We start from the raw sequence: 18713 nt of genomic DNA on the forward strand, positions 1-18713 counted from the left end.
CACATGCTCCACTTGCTCTTTTGTAGCACTTCATGCATAATCAAAGAGAAGTGTGAGAGCGAGAGTGGAGATGAAAGCAAGCGCCGACTGACCTGACTGGACCGAGAGCTTAGGCTGTCAGGAAAGCAACTTCACTCCTTTCCCTCAAGTGTGCTGCTTGAATGAGAGTCCGTGAGTCAGTCAATAAAAAGTCTTAGTCGTGATTTTGATGTTGAATAGTCACCAGACACCAAGCTCTACCGTCGTTTTTTCTTCCTTTGTTTCAAACAGTCGGGCTTCAGCTTCATCCCAGAGATTTTTTGGGGAAATCAAAAGCACACAAAGTGTGACCGTGGACCAAGAGGCAAGACACAGATCATTAACCCCAGAAATTAGTAGTTTTTTCTGCTAACAATGGCTCGAGCTCTGTCTGAGTGATAATGCTTTACATCCTCTAAATTAAAATCAGTTACTGTTAAAGGCAAGGCAAGTTTATTTGTATAGCACAATTCAACACAAGGTAATTCAAGGTGCTTTTAAATCAACAAATTAAACAGTAAATAAAAAATAAAACTAGATAATTTCAGGAAATTTTGATATGGGCATGCCCTACTGCCCATTCGTCCCCTCTTGCTGCTTTGGTTTGGGGCTGTAGTGGTTGTGTAGTGGTTGTGTAGTGGTTGTGTTCGGGGTGGTTCTATGTCAGTTTGAGGTGTTTATGGTTGTATTGCATTAATTCCTGTGCTCCCCGCAGGGGGGTGTGGTTTAGGGTTGTTAATAAACCACACCCCCTGCTTCAGGGTTGCATGGTTTAGGGTGATTAATAATGGCCAAGAAGTAGTTTAGGGTTGTTTATAAACCGTTAAATGTTATTGATAAACCTTTTGGGATGGGGCAATTTGGCATGGATTTTGACATAAAATGTCCTTAAATCACAGTTTCATGAAATCTGAATATGTTGAAGTCCACAGTGTGCCGAGTCGGGGAACATTTGTACGATGTCTCTATGATAAACTGTTGCCTAGCAACAAGCGTCCAAAGTACAATGGAATTTTTTTTTAAATTGAAAGTTAAATATCGCAAAAAACTTAATAATTAGCAAGATGAGGTTCTACGGTCCTTTACTGCCAATCGGGCCCAGTGTTTATAAATTCGAACGATGTGTCTATGATAAAGTTCGGCCGAACAATAAGCGTCCGGATTTTTGCACTCTTTTTTGCTTTTTTGCATCTAGCGTTGCCACGGCAACACTTTTGACTGAGAAAAGTAATACCTATCGAGGCACGATGGAAACGCATCTAACGATGTATGCAATGTGTGGGTGCACATTCCGGTTCAGGCTACGTTAACGGTCAGGTTTTTTTTTCACCATGGTAAAAAACCCCATCCGAATGATTGGGGCCATTTGGCCTGGATTTTGACATAAAATGTCCTTACATCACAGCTTCATGAAATTTGAATATGTTGAAGTCCAAAGCGTGCCGATTCGGGTAACATTTGTACGATGTCTCTATGATAACCTGTTGCCTAGCAACAAACGTTCAAAGTCAAATGGAATTCTTTTTTAAATTGAAAGTTAAATATGGCAAACAGGTAATAATTAGCATGATAAGGTTGAATGGTCCGTTAGTGCCAATCTGTCCGACTGTTTGTAAATTTGAACGATGTCTCTACGATAAAGTTCGGCCGAGCAATAAGCGTCTGAAATTTCGCCTTTTTTTTTGCTTTTTGGCATCTAGCATTGCCACGGTAACACTTTTGACTGAGAAAAGTAATGCCCATCGAGGCACGATGGAGACGCATCCAACGATGTACAGTATGCCATGCATGGGTGCACGTTGCAGTTCAGGCCGTATTAACTGACGAAAAAAGCATGGGGAATAATAAGAAAAGGGAAACCTTTTCTGTATACCATTATATCGCCTTCATTTTCATGTTTTTCCTCGTTTTTTCGGGCGGGCTTTATTTTTGGGGGATTTTTTTTCTTCCACATCAGAGCGGGGTCATGCTGTACACCCACTGGTGCGCAGTGGGACTTTTGAGACTTTAGCTTGTTAACAAAATGCTAGCAACATTGCCCTTTGGGCCATTCTGGACGATTGCAATATGGTCATGCCACTACTTGGCATGCCCATAATGATAAGAAAAGAGAAAAGTTGTTAAAAAGTTAGGGCAGTAGAGTACAGCAGGTACATCTCATTCTTAAAATGGCAAGAATTCCGTTTCTATACGGTCTAAATGTACAAAGACCGGGTCAAATACAGTATTACAAAAATAATCTGTAACAATTTGTGTGGGGAATTAAACAATTCTATGCCACAATGCCTGTTTCCAGGTCTTATTTCACATAAACAACCACAGCGGAAGTTTCCCATACATTACATCTAGAAGCAGTAACAATAGAACATCAAGGCTTAGAGTCACCAAAGAAATCTACATCCTTAAATAAAAAGATACCCATTCATCACTTTTATTTTTCACTTTGGGACCGAAACTGTGGCCAACGTAATGCTTTTTTTTTTCTTCTTCTGATTGTGTCTCTGCAACCGTTTAAAAAGAGAACAAAATCCCATCCTGAGCTGAGCTATAGCAGTGTTCCCAAACAAACAAAAAAACAAAGCAATTGCTGGCTTTCTCCGCGTTATCATCCTACTGGATGAACACAGCAGACTTTAAGGAAACCAGACCAGAGACACAATTTCAGGAAGTTTTCCTTGGCTTGCCAGGCGCAGGGAAAGGGGGGTCCGGGGCCCATTTTTAGTATTATTAGATCACTGAGAGTAGGAGGCGTGGGTGTGCGGGGAGTGCTGGCCACATGCATGTTTCTGCCTTTCCCCTGGACGAGGTCTTGGGTCTCCATCGAGCAGGAAATGGTCTGTGTGGTCCAGCTAACAGGTGCAGCTCAACCCACTACTGCATGACAGTAGCATTTCCTAAATAAATAGGAGGAAAAAACAAACCCCACGGTCTTGCAATTCCACTTTTGAAAGCAGTCCTGCCCTTTTAATCAGGGCCCGAGCACTTACAGTGCGAAGGCCCTATTGTATCTGTGGGAATTTTGATGGAGTTTTTATTCTTCTGACGAAAGGAGGGCCTTTTTGCCCCCCTAAACGTGCCCCAAAAGTCACCAAATTTTGCACGCAAGCCAGGCCTGGTGAAAAATGTGATATTTAATGGTTTGCATTAAAACGCTTTAAAATCAAAAGAGCTAGGACTGAGTTATGGATGAGTACAGTTTCTTGGCAACCCTATTCATATTATCAATCTTTTTCATAGATTTAAAGTAGTTGGTAAAAAAAAGTAAAAAATATAGTAAAGAAGGGAGTATTTCCACTCCACTTACAAGTGTGAATATGATATTTACCCAAAATAATCACCAGGTTGATAATGTTTGAATATTTAGGATAAGTTATCCATATAATAGAACAGGAAGTCGGCCATTTTCAATTAATCGTGTAATTTTGGCGCAATTTATGCCATTCCTTCGGCCGCTTCTTCGCCCGAACCGTAATGTACACCCAGGTGTGTTATACATCAAAATGTGCGTCTCCATTCTGCGACGAAACGCATTACTTTCTCAGTCAAAAGCGTTACCGTGGCGACGATAGACACCAAAAAGCGCACCCACCCTTCATCTGATTGGTCCAGACAGAAAAAACTTTGTGCCTCAAGCCCCAGAATACGGTTTCACGTACATGCACGAAAATTGCTACACACCTGTATCATGTTGCAACTTAAAGAAAAGTCTCTTGGCGCCATGGCCGAAACGAACAGGAAGTCGGCCATTTTGAACATTTTGAATTAATCGCGTAATTTTGGCGCAATTTATGCCATTCCTTCGGCAGTTAATGCGACCTGAACCGTAACGTACACCCAGGTGTGTTATACATCAAAATGTGTGTCTCCATCCTGCGACAACGCGCATTACTTTTCTCAGTCAAAAGCATTACCGTGGCGACGCTAGACGCCAAAAAGCGCGCCCCCCCCCCCCCCTTTTTTTCTGATAACTTTTGAATGGTTTGATATAGAGAGTCGTGGCTGGTTTCATCTGCTAAATGTCCAGACCTGAAGAAGCTACATCAAGTCATACAAGCTTCCACTGCAGCCTGAACGTGCACAAGGGTGGAGGGCCCGTTCATCGCTGCTTGCAGCTTTAATTGCCAGTAAAACCTTACTACGCAGGCCGAACTCGGATGTGAAAAGTAGAAAACACTCTCATGCATGTTTTAAATGAAATGTATATCTTTGCTGGTTGATGTACTCAGAAAGCACGAGTTTAATACATTTCAATTCAAAACTCATTTCTGTAGGTAGTTGGATGAACGGATGGATGGATAGAACTGTCATCTCTGACTCTTGTGTCTGTCTCTCGTCTCCAGGGACCTGAAGAATAATTTGATAAGTACAGTGGAGCCTGGAGCCTTCCGTGGTCTTCTAGCTCTGCGCAGACTGTAAGTATGATGGAGCCTTGCAATAGCCTCTCCGGGGCAGATGGGGAAAAGTTCTGGGGCTTTAGGAGTAATGACAGAGGCAGACGTGTAAAAGACTGGAGATACGGAGCGTCTGTGTGACTGTGTGACTCCCTTCGCCCATGATAATAATATATGCATCCATAGCGTCACATCTAAAATGAAAACACTCTGTGACAACATGACATTTTGAGGTGGCTGTGGGTCAGATGATAGAGTGTAGAAAATATTCAGTAAATCAGCAGTTTTCTGGGGCCAAAATGTCATGTTGGTGCAGGAAGTTAGAGAAAAATGCCCAGTTGGGTTCAAATTGATGGAAAGACAATAATACAGTAACTTAAACACCAAACTAGGTACCACTCTTATGAGCAAGAACAGGAAACTACAGGCTACAATTGACAAGAGGTTCACCTGTATTGGACAGTCAAATGTAGGGAAAAACATAGTTTGGAATGATGAATCTTGAAACACCATGGAACCATACCAAGGCTCCACTCTGCTGATGCTGTAATGATATGTGGGATTGTTGACTCATTTTGGAAGCCGCTGTACAAGCAAAGCATTGTTTAAACACCGTAGCCTACCTGAGCATTGTTGCAGACAAATAAAATAAACCCCGCTGCAAATAAAATTAAAAAAAAACGCAAATAAAAAAGCTACAACGGAAGTGAATTACCAGGGACTATTTTTGCCGATGCACCGGTGTTGCACATTAAAAATTACACGTAGCGACGTTGAACACTAACCTTTTCACTTATTTTCTCGTTCGTTGTTCTTCTTATTCCTCGCTCTTCTTATTTCTTCCTTTTCACTTACGTCCTCTTCGTCTTCTTCTCCTCTCATGTGAAAAACACCGGTGCATCAGCAAAAATAGTCCCCGGTAATTCACTTCCGTTGTGGCTTTTTTATTTGCGTCGTTTTTTAAAAATTTGCAGCGGCGTTTATTTTATTTGCAGTGTTTCTTTAATTTGCAGCAGCGTTTATTTTATTTGCAGTGTTTATTTTATTTTCAGCAGCGTTTGTTTTTATTTGCAGTGTTTATTTTATTTGCAGCAGCTTTTCTTTAATTTGCAGCAGCGTTTGTTTTTATTTGCAGCGTTTGTTTTTATTTGCAAAGCGTTTATTTTATTTGCAGTGTTTCTTTAATTTGCAGCAGCGTTTATTTTATTTGCAGCGGGGTTTCTTTATATTTGCAGCGTTTATTTTATTTGCAGCAGCGTTTGTTTTTATTTGCAGTGTTTATTTTATTTGCAGCAGCTTTTCTTTAATTTGCAGCAGCGTTTGTTTTTATTTGCAGCGTTTATTTTATTTGCAAAGCGTTTATTTTATTTGCAGCAGCATTTCTTTTTATTTGCAGCGTTTCTATAATTTGCAGCAGTGTTTCTTTTTATTTGCAGCGTTTCTTTAATTTGCAGCAGCGTTTGTTCCTGTTTGCAGCGTTACTTTTATTTTCATTAATGGCGGGTCTCGGCCACCGTATTAACATTCCTGAAGCTGTTGAACGGTTTCAATGAAAAGTATGACATTTTACCATTCCTTTTTTTTTGTCTTTGTGGGCATTTTTTTCCTACTGGAGTAATTGACTCTCTATGACCGCTAACCCTGGTTTGCAAAATAAAGGGTTAGGAAATGAGTGACATGATTGCAGAGTGAAAGCTGGCGGTATGTGGACTGGCAGAGATGCAAACAGTGAGTTAACCGTGCTGATTTGAGGCACGTGTGCACGAGGCTCGGGGAAAAAGAGGAGGCTAATTTAAGTGCTCCCCAACCAGTGATTATTGGAGTGCTTTGCTTATTTTCCCACAGCTGCTGCAGCATAGCAGCTCTTTAATTACAGTGTGCTCGGGCACGTAGCTCCGGACACGACAGCACTCAGCCCGTCGCATGAATGACTTTGTTTGATGGGATGTGTGTTTGTACGCTTGCTGTTGTTACGTGACGAGGAGAAATCGTGCAAAGAGTCCAGGACAGATTTACCAGGAAATTGAGTTGGTGACAATTTAACCCTTGTGCTGTCTTCAGGTCAAGGAAGGAGTAAGAGAAGAAGGGAGGAAAGAAGGAAGGAAGGAAGGAAGAATGAAAAGAAGGAAAGAAGGAAGGGTGGAAGGAAGGAAGGAAGGAAGGAAGGAAGGAAGGAAGGAAGGAGGGAGGGAGGGAGGGAGGGAGGGAGGGAGGGAGGGAGGGAGGAAGGAAGGAAGGAAGGAAGGAAGGAAGGAAGGAAGGAAGGAAGGAAGGAAGGAAGGAAGGAAGGAAGGAAGGAAGGAAGGAAGGAAGGAAGGAAGGAAGGAAGGGAGAAAACACGGAAAGAAGGAAGGAAGGGAGAAAAGAGGAAGGGAAGAAGGAAGGAGAGAGCAGAAGGAAGGAAGGAAGGAAGGAAGGAAGAAAGGAAGAAAGGAAGAAAGGAAGAAAGGAAGGAAGGAAGGAAGGAAGGAAGGAGGGAGAATTAGGTCATTTTGACCCGAAGACAGTACGAGGGTTAAGGAACTTTTACAGCTTCTCTGATTCTTTGTGCAGTCGTGCGTCATGAACACGGGCCGACAGAGAAACATCACTGACTTCTAAAGTCACTTGGTCCAACTGCAATATCCCCAAATGATGTGAGGTTTGCTTTCTTTCTGTCCATCTGTCCTTACAGGGATCTGTCAAACAACAGGATTGGTTGCCTTTCTCCTGAAATGTTTATTGATCTGAGCAGCCTTTCAAAATTGTAAGTGGTCCTTTTAATTTACTTTCCGTCTGTAGAGAATTTGGTCTGAAATGAGTCTTTGATATTGTACAACCTCGAATCAGGAAAAAAGGTTGATCTGTTAAAAAAAAGAAGAAGAAAAATCCAACTTTTCATTAACTCTGCAGTGAGAGTCACTCCAAGACGGTGTCTTATTTTCCACTTTCCACTACATTATGGGTATAATACGGGTATTACGAGTATTAGGGCCAGATAAGAGAAAAAAAATTTGAGAGTGGAAGATTTTTTTTCATTATGCACTTTGAGAAAAAGGTCAAAATGTCGAGAAAAAAGCAGAAAAGTCGAGATTAATGTTGAAGTGGAATTTCGAGAAGAAAGTCGAAATGTTGAGAAAAAAGTTGAAATGTCGAGAAAAAAGTCGAAAAGTCGAGATTTATGTTGAAGTGTAATTTAGAGAAAAAAGTCGAAATGTTGAGAAAAAAGGCGAAATTTCGACATTATTCACGAAATTTCGACTTTTTTCTCAAAATTGTATTTCAACATTAATCTTGATATTTCGACTTTTTTCTCGACATTTCGTCTTTTTTCTCGAAGTGCACAATAAAAAAAAATCTTCCACTCTCAAAATGTTTTTCTCTTGCCTGGCCCTAATATTCTTCCGTAGTATAACCATTGGTAAAACGGTGTGGTGGCAAAAATTGTTGTTCAAAAATGAAATGAATGTCAGAACAGCTTAGCTGTCTTTCTGAAGTTTTAATGAAAAGAGGAAAAACATTCAATGAATGGAGCCACACAGTCCATCCGGTCAGACTAACAATCAGTCCTGAGTGAGCTGAACATGTTTAGAGACAAGTTATCTTATAGTTGAGAAGCTGGGAACTAGACAAAATATCGCCCATCACCCTGACAACCGTACTGTGTCAAAGGCGCATGACCCCGTCAAGGAATGTTCACTTGAAAACAGGCAAAAGACATTGTTATACCAAAATTTCCCATTACAATGGCTGAGACAAAAAAAGTGGACAACATTTTTGCCAATTCAAAACAATTAATGGCCAATAATAGCTAATCAGAAATGTTCCCATTTCCAGTCTGTTGCTCAGGCGTTCTGCATCCCATCTCTTCTCGTAGTTCTCTCCAAAGAGTAAAAACCAGTCCAAGGTTTACATCCCCCTTGATCTGTAACTTTGTAATAAAAACTTAAACTGCATAATAAAGTTAAGTGGTGTTGCCTAAATTTGTGGTCTTACACCATATTCCAAATATCATTGGGCTAGTAAAAGTTTTACCATGATGCTTAACGGTTTAGAGTATCACTCCTGCACACATCAGCTCCCCCAAGATAGTAGAGGGGACATAATTTACGTTAACATACATTATTTCAATTTTTTTGGATGATAAATACACGCAGCTTCACACTGAAAGACATTAATGTGTTATTTCAGATCTGAAAAAGCGCCCGCAGGTTGATGCTGTTGGTGCTGCAGCCCGAAATTTAGACTAATGATGGTGAAATAGTGAAAATATTCACTGTATAGTTGCTTGTTTCTATAAGATTATTAGTAAAATCTCTACTCTTCATCTTGTTAGTCAAGGGGTCAGCAACCCAAAATGTTGAAAGAGCCATATTGGACCAAAAAACAAATATGTCTGGAGCCACAAAAAATGAAAAGTCTTGTATCAGCCTTAGAATGAAGGCAACCCATGCTGCATGTTTTCTCACTCACTCACTCATCTTCTCCCGCTTTATCCGTTACCGGGTCGCGGGGGCAGCAGCCTCAGCAGGGATCCCCAGACTTCCCTCACCCCAGACACTTCCTCCAGCTCTTCCGGGGGGAGTCCGAGGCGTTCCCAGGCCAGCCGAGAGACATAGTCTCTCCAGCGTGTCCTGGGTCTTCCCCGGGGTCTCCTCCCGGTGGGACATGCCTGGAACACCTCCCTAGGGAGGCGTCCAGGAGGCATCCGGTACAGATGCCCAAGCCACCTCAGCTGACTCCTCTCAATGTGGAGGAGTAGCGGCTCGACTCCGAGCTCCTCCCGGGTGACCGAACTCCTCACCCTATCTCTAAGGGAGCGTCCAGCCACCCTGTGGAGGAAACTCATCTCTAAGGGAGCGTCCAGCCACCCTGCGGAGGAAACTCATCTCTAAGGGAGCGTCCAGCCACCCTGCGGAGGAAACTCATCTCGGCCGCTTGTATCCGCGATCTTGTCCTTTCGGTCACTACCCAAAGTTCATGACCATAGGTGAGAGTAGGGGCGTAGATTGACCGGTAAATCGAGAGCTTCGCCTCGAAAAGCATGTTTTCTATATTAGTTATAATTTTTTTTCATTATGCACTTCGAGAAAAAAGTTGAAATGTCGAGGAAAAAAGTTGAAATGTCGAGAAAAAAAGTCAAAATTTTGAGAAAAAAGTCGAAATGTCGAGAAAAAAGTCAAAATTTTGAGAAAAAAGTAGAAATGTAGAGAAAAAAGTAGAAATCTCGAGAAAAAAGTCAATGTCGGAATTAAAAAGGAAAGGAAAAAGGAAGAAAAGAGAAAAAAGAGAAAAAAAAGAAAAAAAAGAAGAAAAAAACAAAGAAAAAAAAGGTCAAACATTTTTGAAAAAGCTTCCAGGAGCCACTAGGGCGGCGCTAAAGAGCTGCATGCTCTAGTGCCGCGGGTTGCCGACCCCCGTGTTAGACTATATGCATTGATCAATACATTCAAAAGATGATGTACTCTGGCATTATAACCAGTGGCGGTCCTAGCCATTTGGGGGCCCCAGGCGAAATTATCTAGGAGGCCCATCGAACCCTTACTTTTAACAATGAGTTTCAGATAACACACCATTGTATATCAAAAAGCAAAGTATTTATTTAAAGAATATTTTAAAAGAGAGGTCTGAGTGAGGGATAGATATCTGAGTGTGTGTGTGAGTGAGTGAGTGAGCCTTTGATTTGGCCTCTTCCTTTTTCTTCCTTTTGGAAGCACCACTTTCATAGTGGCGCTTCATTTCGCTACTTTCAAAAGTTTGTTCAACTTCTCACAACTCGCTTCCCCGCTAGCTTGAGTGTAGCATTTCACTTCCGTCTTTCAGAAACAGCACGTTCGCGGTGCTGAGGGATCACAATGCATTCTGCATTGTAATTGCGCCGTGCGCAGATATGAACATCGTGAACATGGGGAATGTTTTGGAACAGTTGTCTCGCGCACATGATGGCATGGATGCAGTGCTTTAAGTGAACAAAAATAAATGCCGGTATTCCCCTTATTCAACTGATGTCAGGTAAATTAGGCGGTGGGTAACAGCAGATGATTAAGTAATATATTTAAATACTAGGACATTATCCTCATTTTTAAAAAGAAAATTGTTTTATTGAATTTTCCAAACAAATTATGTGTACACAGGAAAACGCTCACATTCACTGGTAGACAGTACTCGAGTTGTAAAAAAAAATCAGGGGGGGTGGTGGATTTTATCATATGGGGACAGATAATTTGTGATGATTACAAATAATATAATATATTACAAATAATAGCAGTGACCAAAACACCTGCAGAAATACTGCAGGAATGACATAGCAGCAGTTAAATGCAGCCTTCTGTAAGCTTTAAATATCCACTGGGCTTACATCTAATACATCAAAACACAACAATAAAAAACACTTTTCTGAACTTATCAATATGACTCTGTCCTTCACAGGATAATTAAAATGGATCACTGCAAAAACTCACAATCTTAACAAGAATATTTGTCTTATTTCTAGTTAAAATGTCTTATTTTAGTAAAAAAAAAAATCGCATTGGACTTAAAACAAGACTCATCACTGGAAAAAACAACAATTTTCACTTGTTTCAAGTAGATTCTCACTTAAAATAAGTAGAAAAATCTGCCAGTGGAACAAGATTTTTTTGCTTGTAATAAGATAAATCTTCCCAATGGCAGATTTTTCTACTTATTTCAAGTGAAAATTTACTTGAAACAGATGAAAATTGTCAAATAAGTTATTTTTCTGGTGTTATTTTTCTGGTGATGACTCTAAATGCTGAAATAGCAGTAAAATCACATTCATTTTTATTTCAGGGGGGATGATTTTGACCGTTTTTATTTCAGGAGGGGGGGGGGGATTTTGATGTTGAGAAAAAACTCGAAATGTCGGAATTAAAAAGGAAAGGAAAAAGGAAGAAAAGAGAAAAAAGAGAAAAAAAAGAAAAAAAGAAGAAGAAAAAAACGAAGAAAAAAAAGGTCAAACATTTTTGAAAAAGCTTCCAGGAGCCACTAGGGCGGCGCTAAAGAGCTGCATGCTCTAGTGCCGCGGGTTGCCGACCCCCGTGTTAGACTATATGCATTGATCAATACATTCAAAAGATGATGTACTCTGGCATTATAACTAAAGGAGAAAACTCACCCACTCCATAACACTTCCACAAAAACAGTCCCCAAACCTTTGGGGAGAGAGCTTGTTTTTTAGAGATGTGACCTAACCGGACTTTTACTAATTTATGTTGCACTCCCCCTCAAAAACTGAAAAGATGTTTCTGCACTGGGGATTTTGGGCGATGAACTGTTGCAGGTTTTATTTTCTCCCTTTCTCGTCTTCAAACACATCTTGGTGTGCACCAGTCAGGGCTGGTCTGTTTTTCCCTCTCTTTTTTCTGTCACAAGCCTCCAGTAAATATACTTTTTTGGGGTCAGGTCACGACTGCAGACAGCGATTCTCTGGGTTTACATTAACATATTGAAAAAAGTGGGAATGTCTCTGGAAAAGATGTTGTCCTAAAAAGAGTACATGTTCATGTACATGTACATCACATTTACTCTTCTGCATTTACAGTATGCCGCCATCTCAGAAGTCTAAATAACCTTTACTGAGGGAACTGATACAGTTTATACCATCAGAAGGCCTAACCTTTGGACCTGTTTATAACCATGTAGATCAGGGGTCGGCAACCCACAATGTTTTAGAGCCATATTGGACCAAAAACACAAAAAACAAATATGTCTGGAGCCGCAAAAAATTAAAAGTCTTGTATAAGCCTTAGAATGAAGACAACACATGCTGCATGTTTCTATATTAGTTATAACTGGGGGAACTTTTTTTTTTCATTATGCACTTCGAGAAAAAAGTCGTAAGGTCGAGAAAAAAGTTGAAATGTCGAGGAAATAGTCAAGATTTCGTGAAAAAAATAAAAATGTTGAGAAAAAAGTCGAAATGTCGAGATTAATGTTGAAGTACAATCTCGAGAAAAAAGTCGTAATTTTTCCCTTCCCTTCCTTCTTTCCCCCTTCCTTCCTTCCTCCTTCCTTCCTTCCTTCCTTCCTTCCTTCCTTCCTTCCTTCCTTCCTTCCTTCCTTCCTTCCTTCCTTCCTTCCTTCCTTCCTTCCTTCCTTCCTTCCTTCCTTCCTTCCTTCCTCCCTCTCTCCCTCCCTCCCTCCTTCCTTCCTTCCTTCTTTCCTCACTTATTCTCTTCCTCCTTCCTTGACCCGAAGACAGCACAAGGGTTAATAAATGAAATATAGATGATAAAATAACTACCTTGGGTTAGACTGCCTGCAATGAAAAAAAAGTAAACGTAAAAGTAAATCATATATATTTTATTCATTTCCAACTTTCTCTTATTTGGGGTTGTCCAAAAACTACAGCAATGTTGGGCGTGGGAAGAGTAATCTGTTTCTGGACGTGTATGAGTGTTTTATTTTCTCCCCAAACAGGAATTTATCGGGGAACATCTTCTCTACTCTGACCGCCAGACTCTTCACTCACCTGGTGGCTCTGAAAGTGCTGTAAGCCAAACACACACTACAAATACATAATTTCTTATTTGAGGAGCAAACTAAGCAGTTTTTGGCTGTTGCTTTGTGGGTGTTTTGACTTAATGAAAAAGGCACAGTGGTCATTAATTCATTTCGGCTTGGTTTTAACATAGAGGAACTGACACAAATATAATTGCACCTGCTTCCCTGACATGTTCAAAATCTGCTAAATGAAAGTCCTGTTTGGTTGTAAGTGTGTGGCGTTATATTTTCCAGGCACTTCAGCACTGAGACGTTGTTCTGCGACTGCCAGCTGAAGTGGCTGCTACTCTGGGCTCACCGTAACTCCGTGAGGATAGGCAACGACACGGTGTGCGTTTACCCGACCCACCTGAACGGCCTGGAGTTCCGTAATCTACGAGAACATCAACTCAGCTGCGGTAAGAAGTTCTCCATAACGGTGTGAGGCGAGCAGGGCAGGTAGCAGCCTATAATGTAATAATTTCCTGAAAATATAGTAATAACGCCTGAAAATGTAATAAAGTTTGCACTTAACTTAATCGAAAATGTAATAACATCTAATAATGTAATAACTTCACCAATAATGTAATAAAATATCCTGACGGATATTGTAATAACATTTTTACCGATAATGTAATACCTTATTACATTATTGGGAATTTATTACATTTTCAGGTGGATCTTTTTTTTTTTTCACCAAAACTGATAATGAAATACTTGACAAATAATGTAATATATATGTTCATTTTCAGTCCAGAGTTCTACATTTGTGTTTTAAGTATCTAAGAATGTTATATACACTGGATTTGAAACATGTACCATGTAATGGCGGTGGGTTGCCTCCCGCCCTCTTCTCCCCTCTGTGGGGTTGCTGGTGGCCTGGGTTCCGGGTTCTTCCTTGTCGGCCTCTGGTCTCGCGGGTGGCGGGGTTGCTCCCTCCCCTCCCCCACTATAGATACACTTCAGGTGGAGCTTTGATAGGATTATTACACACACACACACACACACACACACACACACACACACACACACACACACACACACACACACACACACACACACACACACACACACACACACACACACAGCCACACAGCCACACAGACATATACACGCTCACACACACACACACACACACACACACACATACACACACATAGCCACACAGACATATACATACACACACACATACATATACACACACACACATAGCCACACAGATATATACATACACGCAGACATACACACACATAGACATACACACTGGCTTGTTCACCTGCATGCTTGCTCTGTAGTTTTTGGGGTTAGTTAGCGGTAGCTTAGCTCAGACTGTGATCAGATTTCGAGATTTGGGACGATTGCTGCTCGTGTTTTGGTCAGTTCCGTGTTGGTTTCGTGTTTCGTTTGTGGTTTTTGTTGCAGATTTCCAGTGCTCGACGTGTGCCTCCATGTGTTCTTGCTTCCTGGTTTAGCAGCGGATGTCACCCCCCCAACCAAAAAAACAACAAAAAAAAACAAACCCTGACATAAAACAGCCCTGTCTTTCATGTAGGGTTAACCAAGTGTGAGGAGTTTTTTTTATTCAATGAGCTGCTCAGATTTGCAGTGTTCTGCGACATCACAGGCCCGGATCACGATAGAAATATCCACCTTCCTGGTCTTTATCTTCACATCATACTGTTCTTTCCCCTTGTACTTTATGAGTGGCAAAAAAGGATGAAAAACTGCTAAACGTGCCACTGGAAGGTGAGGTGGATTCAAGCTCCTCCCCCTGTAAACTGGCTGCTGTCGAGGGCAGAGATAGAACATGCATGATTCAACAGCGCTCTTGGGTACTTTGCTTTTTGGGTATTTTGTCCTCACCGTGTCCTTTTGATAAATACCTCAGGAAATTGTGTTTTGAAAAAAAGAAAAGCACTACATGTCTCTTTTATTGCCTGCTTGTCACGCGTGTCCTACATCATTTGCTACATTGAATTTCCCCCAGTCCCCGACGAAGAGGCTCTACATAATTAGCCCTTTTGTTAATTACGTGCACAAGATCGATATATCACTTCCTGATCTACAACCAGGATATTTTTATATGGCTTTGGAGGAGTTATGGTTCAAGTCTGCTCTCGTTATCGATCTGGAATATGGAGGATCCGAGCTGTTCATTTACACCGCAACTAAAGCTGTCAGAAAAAAGCAATACAAATAAAGAACAGGAAGGATGATTTCATCCAGAGTCTATTCTTGAAATGCAGACGAGGTTTTTAATGTCGTATATGAGTCTGGAGCCTGGAAAATGAAGACATATGTTGATGTAATGTGCCTATCAGCAGCGGTGGGAGCATCAAACTGAGTTTTTTTAAGCTAAACAGAAATTACTTTGTTGCCAAGGTGAAGCTTTTATCAAGAGTGAAGGGAAATTCAACAATCTTTACTTGCTTTTATTTTAACCCTTGTGCTGTCTTTGAGTCAAGGGAGGGTGAAGGGAGAAAAGAAGGAATGAAGGAAGGGAGAAAAGATGGAAGGAAGGAAAGAAGGAAGTAAGTAGAGAAGGGAGTAAGGAAGGAAGAAAAGATGGAAAGAAGGAAGGAAGTAGGAAAGGGAGTAAGGAAGGAAGGAAGGGAGGAAGGAAGGAAGGAAGGAAGGAAGGAAGGAAGGAAGGAAGGAAGGAAGGAAGGAAGGAAGGAAGGAAGGAAGGAAGGAAGGAAGGAAAGGGAGTAAGGAAGGAAGGAAGGAAAGGGAGGAAGGAAGGAAGGAAGGAAGGAAGGAGGAAAGGAAGGAAGGAAGGAAGGAAGGAAGGAAGGAAGGAAGGAAGGAAGGAAGGAAGGAAGGAAGGAAGGAAGGAAGGAAGGAAGGAAGGAAAGGGAGTAAGGAAGGAAGGAAGGAAAGGGAGGAAGGAAGGAAGGAAGGAGGAAAGGGAGGAAGGAAGGAAGGAAGGAAGGAAGGAAGGAAGGAAGGAAGGAAGGAAGGAAGGAAGGAAGGAAGGAAGGAAGGAAGGAAGGAAGGAAGGAAGGAAGGAAGGAAGGAAGGAAGGAAGGGAGAGAGAAAATATGGAAGGAAGGAAGGAAGGAAGGAAGGAAGGAAGGAAGGAAGGAAGGGGGAGAGAAAATATGGAAGGAAGGAAAGAAGGAATTGAGGAAGAAGGAAGTGAGGAAGAAGGGAGGAAGTGGGAAAGGGAGTAAGGAAGGGAGAAAAGATGGAAGGGAGGACAGAAGTAGGAAAGGGAGTAAGGAAGGGAGAAAAGATGGAAGGGATGAAAGAAGGAAGGAAGGGAGAAAGGAAAGAAAGAAGGGAGGGAAGAAGGAAGGAAAGAAAGAAGGGAGGGAAGAAGGAAGGAATGGAGAAAATAAGGAAAGAAGGAAGGAAAAGCAAAGAAGGTAATAAAGGAACGAATGACGAAAGGGAGGTAGAAAAAGGAGTAAAGGAGGCTAAAAATGAGGAAAAGAGGAAAGGAAGAAGGAAGGAGAGAGCATGGCAGGAGGAAAGAAGGATAGAAGAATTGGGTCATTTTGACCCAAAGACAGTATAGTTTCCCCCAACCACGTCACTGCTCCTCTTCTTATGCTTTTCATCTCTCCATTTCCACGGGGGAATCGTATCCGATATGTTCTCGGAGCATCTTCCTTTTCTCCTTACGTCTGCGTCAGGTGAAGGACAATGCACTTGAAAGAGAAAATCGTTAATAACGGCTCTGTTTCTGTGCAGTGAGGCCACATTAAATGAGGATATGACACAAGTAGCAGAGAAGTAGTTTGCAGAAATGCACTCCAGTCTGCATTTCTCCACAGAAAGTTTACATTTCTGCACGTACACCTTCTGCCATCCTCAAATGTCAGAGCCACAGCCATTCTGGAGTAATTCCTTCTAATCCTAACTGGATGTGTTTTTCATTTACACAAAACAATCCAAAGCAATTACAGGGTAATTCTGCACAGTCCACGGACAAAGAGCCAAGAGTGGAATCGGGTGGCAGCACAAAGAGCACTCCTTTCAGACCCTAAAACATCCATTATGGGATTACAGGGATAATGTTATGGGCTTCCTGCTCTCGCCATACTTGGCTTCCGTACGCGACTCCACAGCACAAGTCCGTCTTACACTACCTCATTCATTCCCTTGGAAACAAGCAATTTTCAGATGGATACAGTCCGGTACTTTGACAACCAGATTTTTATTGTAATATTATTTGATAGTTATTTTCACATGACGGCACTTTGTAAGGGGAAGTCGCCATCCCGAGCCTTGTTAAGCTTGTGTAGATATGACTCTGTAATTGTACTCTGTAACTGATACCAAATTCACTTCCTGACAGTATTAAGAAGCTTTTCCAAAAGCAAAGTTAGCCAATAAGAATTAAGAGGAACATATATGTTCAGGAAAACAAAGGCAAGAACAAATTTTAAACAACGATGCATCTCAGTGACAGGAGTTAATCTGTGGAACAGTTTACTGTAGATACAGAAATGAAAATGTGTAGCACGTTATGACAATTCAAAAGCACCTATGAATACAAAATGATTAATACATATGAAATAAAGGTATAATACACATAGGCATGTACCTATGTATGTATGTATGTATGTATGTGTGTGTGTACTGTATGTATATATATATATATATATAATGTGTGTAAATATATGTATATACAGTATGCGTGTGTGTATGTAGGTATGTGTATTTATGTGCTTATATATATACTGTATGGAATGATATTTAGAAACTAGACACAACATTCCCTGGAAATTTTGAAGTGCCACGGGACTACTGCCGGATGATTGCGATTTTGATGACATTTCCTATATCAAACCATTCTACAGTTATTGCAGAAAATAGGAACTATAACATATCGACCAATCAGAAGAAGAGGCGAGGCTAATTTGCACCAATGAAGGTCAAGGACTCAATACCGGGTCCGATGACACCACCCATGACTCTCTATGTCAAACCATTAAAAAGTTATTGGACTATAACATATCAACCAATCAGAAGAAGGGGCGGGGTTAATTTGCACCAATGTAGTTCAAGGACTCAATACCGATTCCGATGACACCCCCCATGACTCTCTATGTCAAACCATTAAAAAGTTATAGCATTTAGTGTGAGTGTGTGTGTGTGTGTGTGTTTGTGAGTCGCCTTATAGTGCGGAAAATACGGTGTATATATATATATATATATATATATATATATATATATATATATATATATATACCATGAACCGGTTCCCAGCAGGACTGGGGATCGGCTAAGGTCAGGGGTCAGATCTCTCCATTTTACAGGTTAAAGTATATGAACGCTTTTAGTGACTGAGTCATGTGACCAGTTCTGGCTCAGGCAATCAGTCAGCAGCTGACCTCTGGTTGCCCCGGCAACAAGAACCTCGATTTCAGAACCTTCCGGTTTGGCTCTGAGAAAAACCCAGATTTTGCCTTCTGACAAGCTCTCAAATCACTCCGATTTGTGAGAAAACCTTAGCTCCTAGCAGAAAAACAAAGATATTGTGAGAGACACAGAACCCGGCAGATTCTGACAATCCTAATTTTATTCAGATATTCCTTAAAATGTCTGTGTAACGGTAGTGTGAAAACAAACTGAGATTTTTTTGAAGAAAACTTTTGATTACATTACAGTCAATGGAGACCGAGGCAGGAATTTGCGCCGCTTTAGCCCCTCCTGTTTAAATTTTGTGCATACCCCGCCTGTCAAAGTCACATTTCATGAATCCCAACACCTATGTCTACATTCTGACCAAAAATTATTGCTCTCCTTTTTACGGCTTGGCCGTGAGCTCGAGTTACAAATAAAAATTCAGGTTATTTTTTTACTGTCTCTCCC

At 41.1% G+C, this 18713-nt stretch overlaps 1 protein-coding gene across 1 annotated transcript in view; it reads left to right on the forward strand.

Annotated features, from left to right (window-relative positions):
* LOC133464113 (adhesion G protein-coupled receptor A3) overlaps nt 1-18713 on the forward strand; it is a 388915-nt gene that overhangs the window by 76152 nt on the left and 294050 nt on the right. The window contains 4 exon segments of the mRNA XM_061746099.1: nt 4359-4430; nt 7084-7155; nt 12828-12899; nt 13146-13309. Coding sequence (XP_061602083.1) covers nt 4359-4430; nt 7084-7155; nt 12828-12899; nt 13146-13309 — 380 coding nt within the window.

This window comes from Cololabis saira, chromosome 17 (genome assembly GCF_033807715.1).
Source record: "Cololabis saira isolate AMF1-May2022 chromosome 17, fColSai1.1, whole genome shotgun sequence".
NCBI lineage: Eukaryota > Metazoa > Chordata > Actinopteri > Beloniformes > Belonidae > Cololabis > Cololabis saira.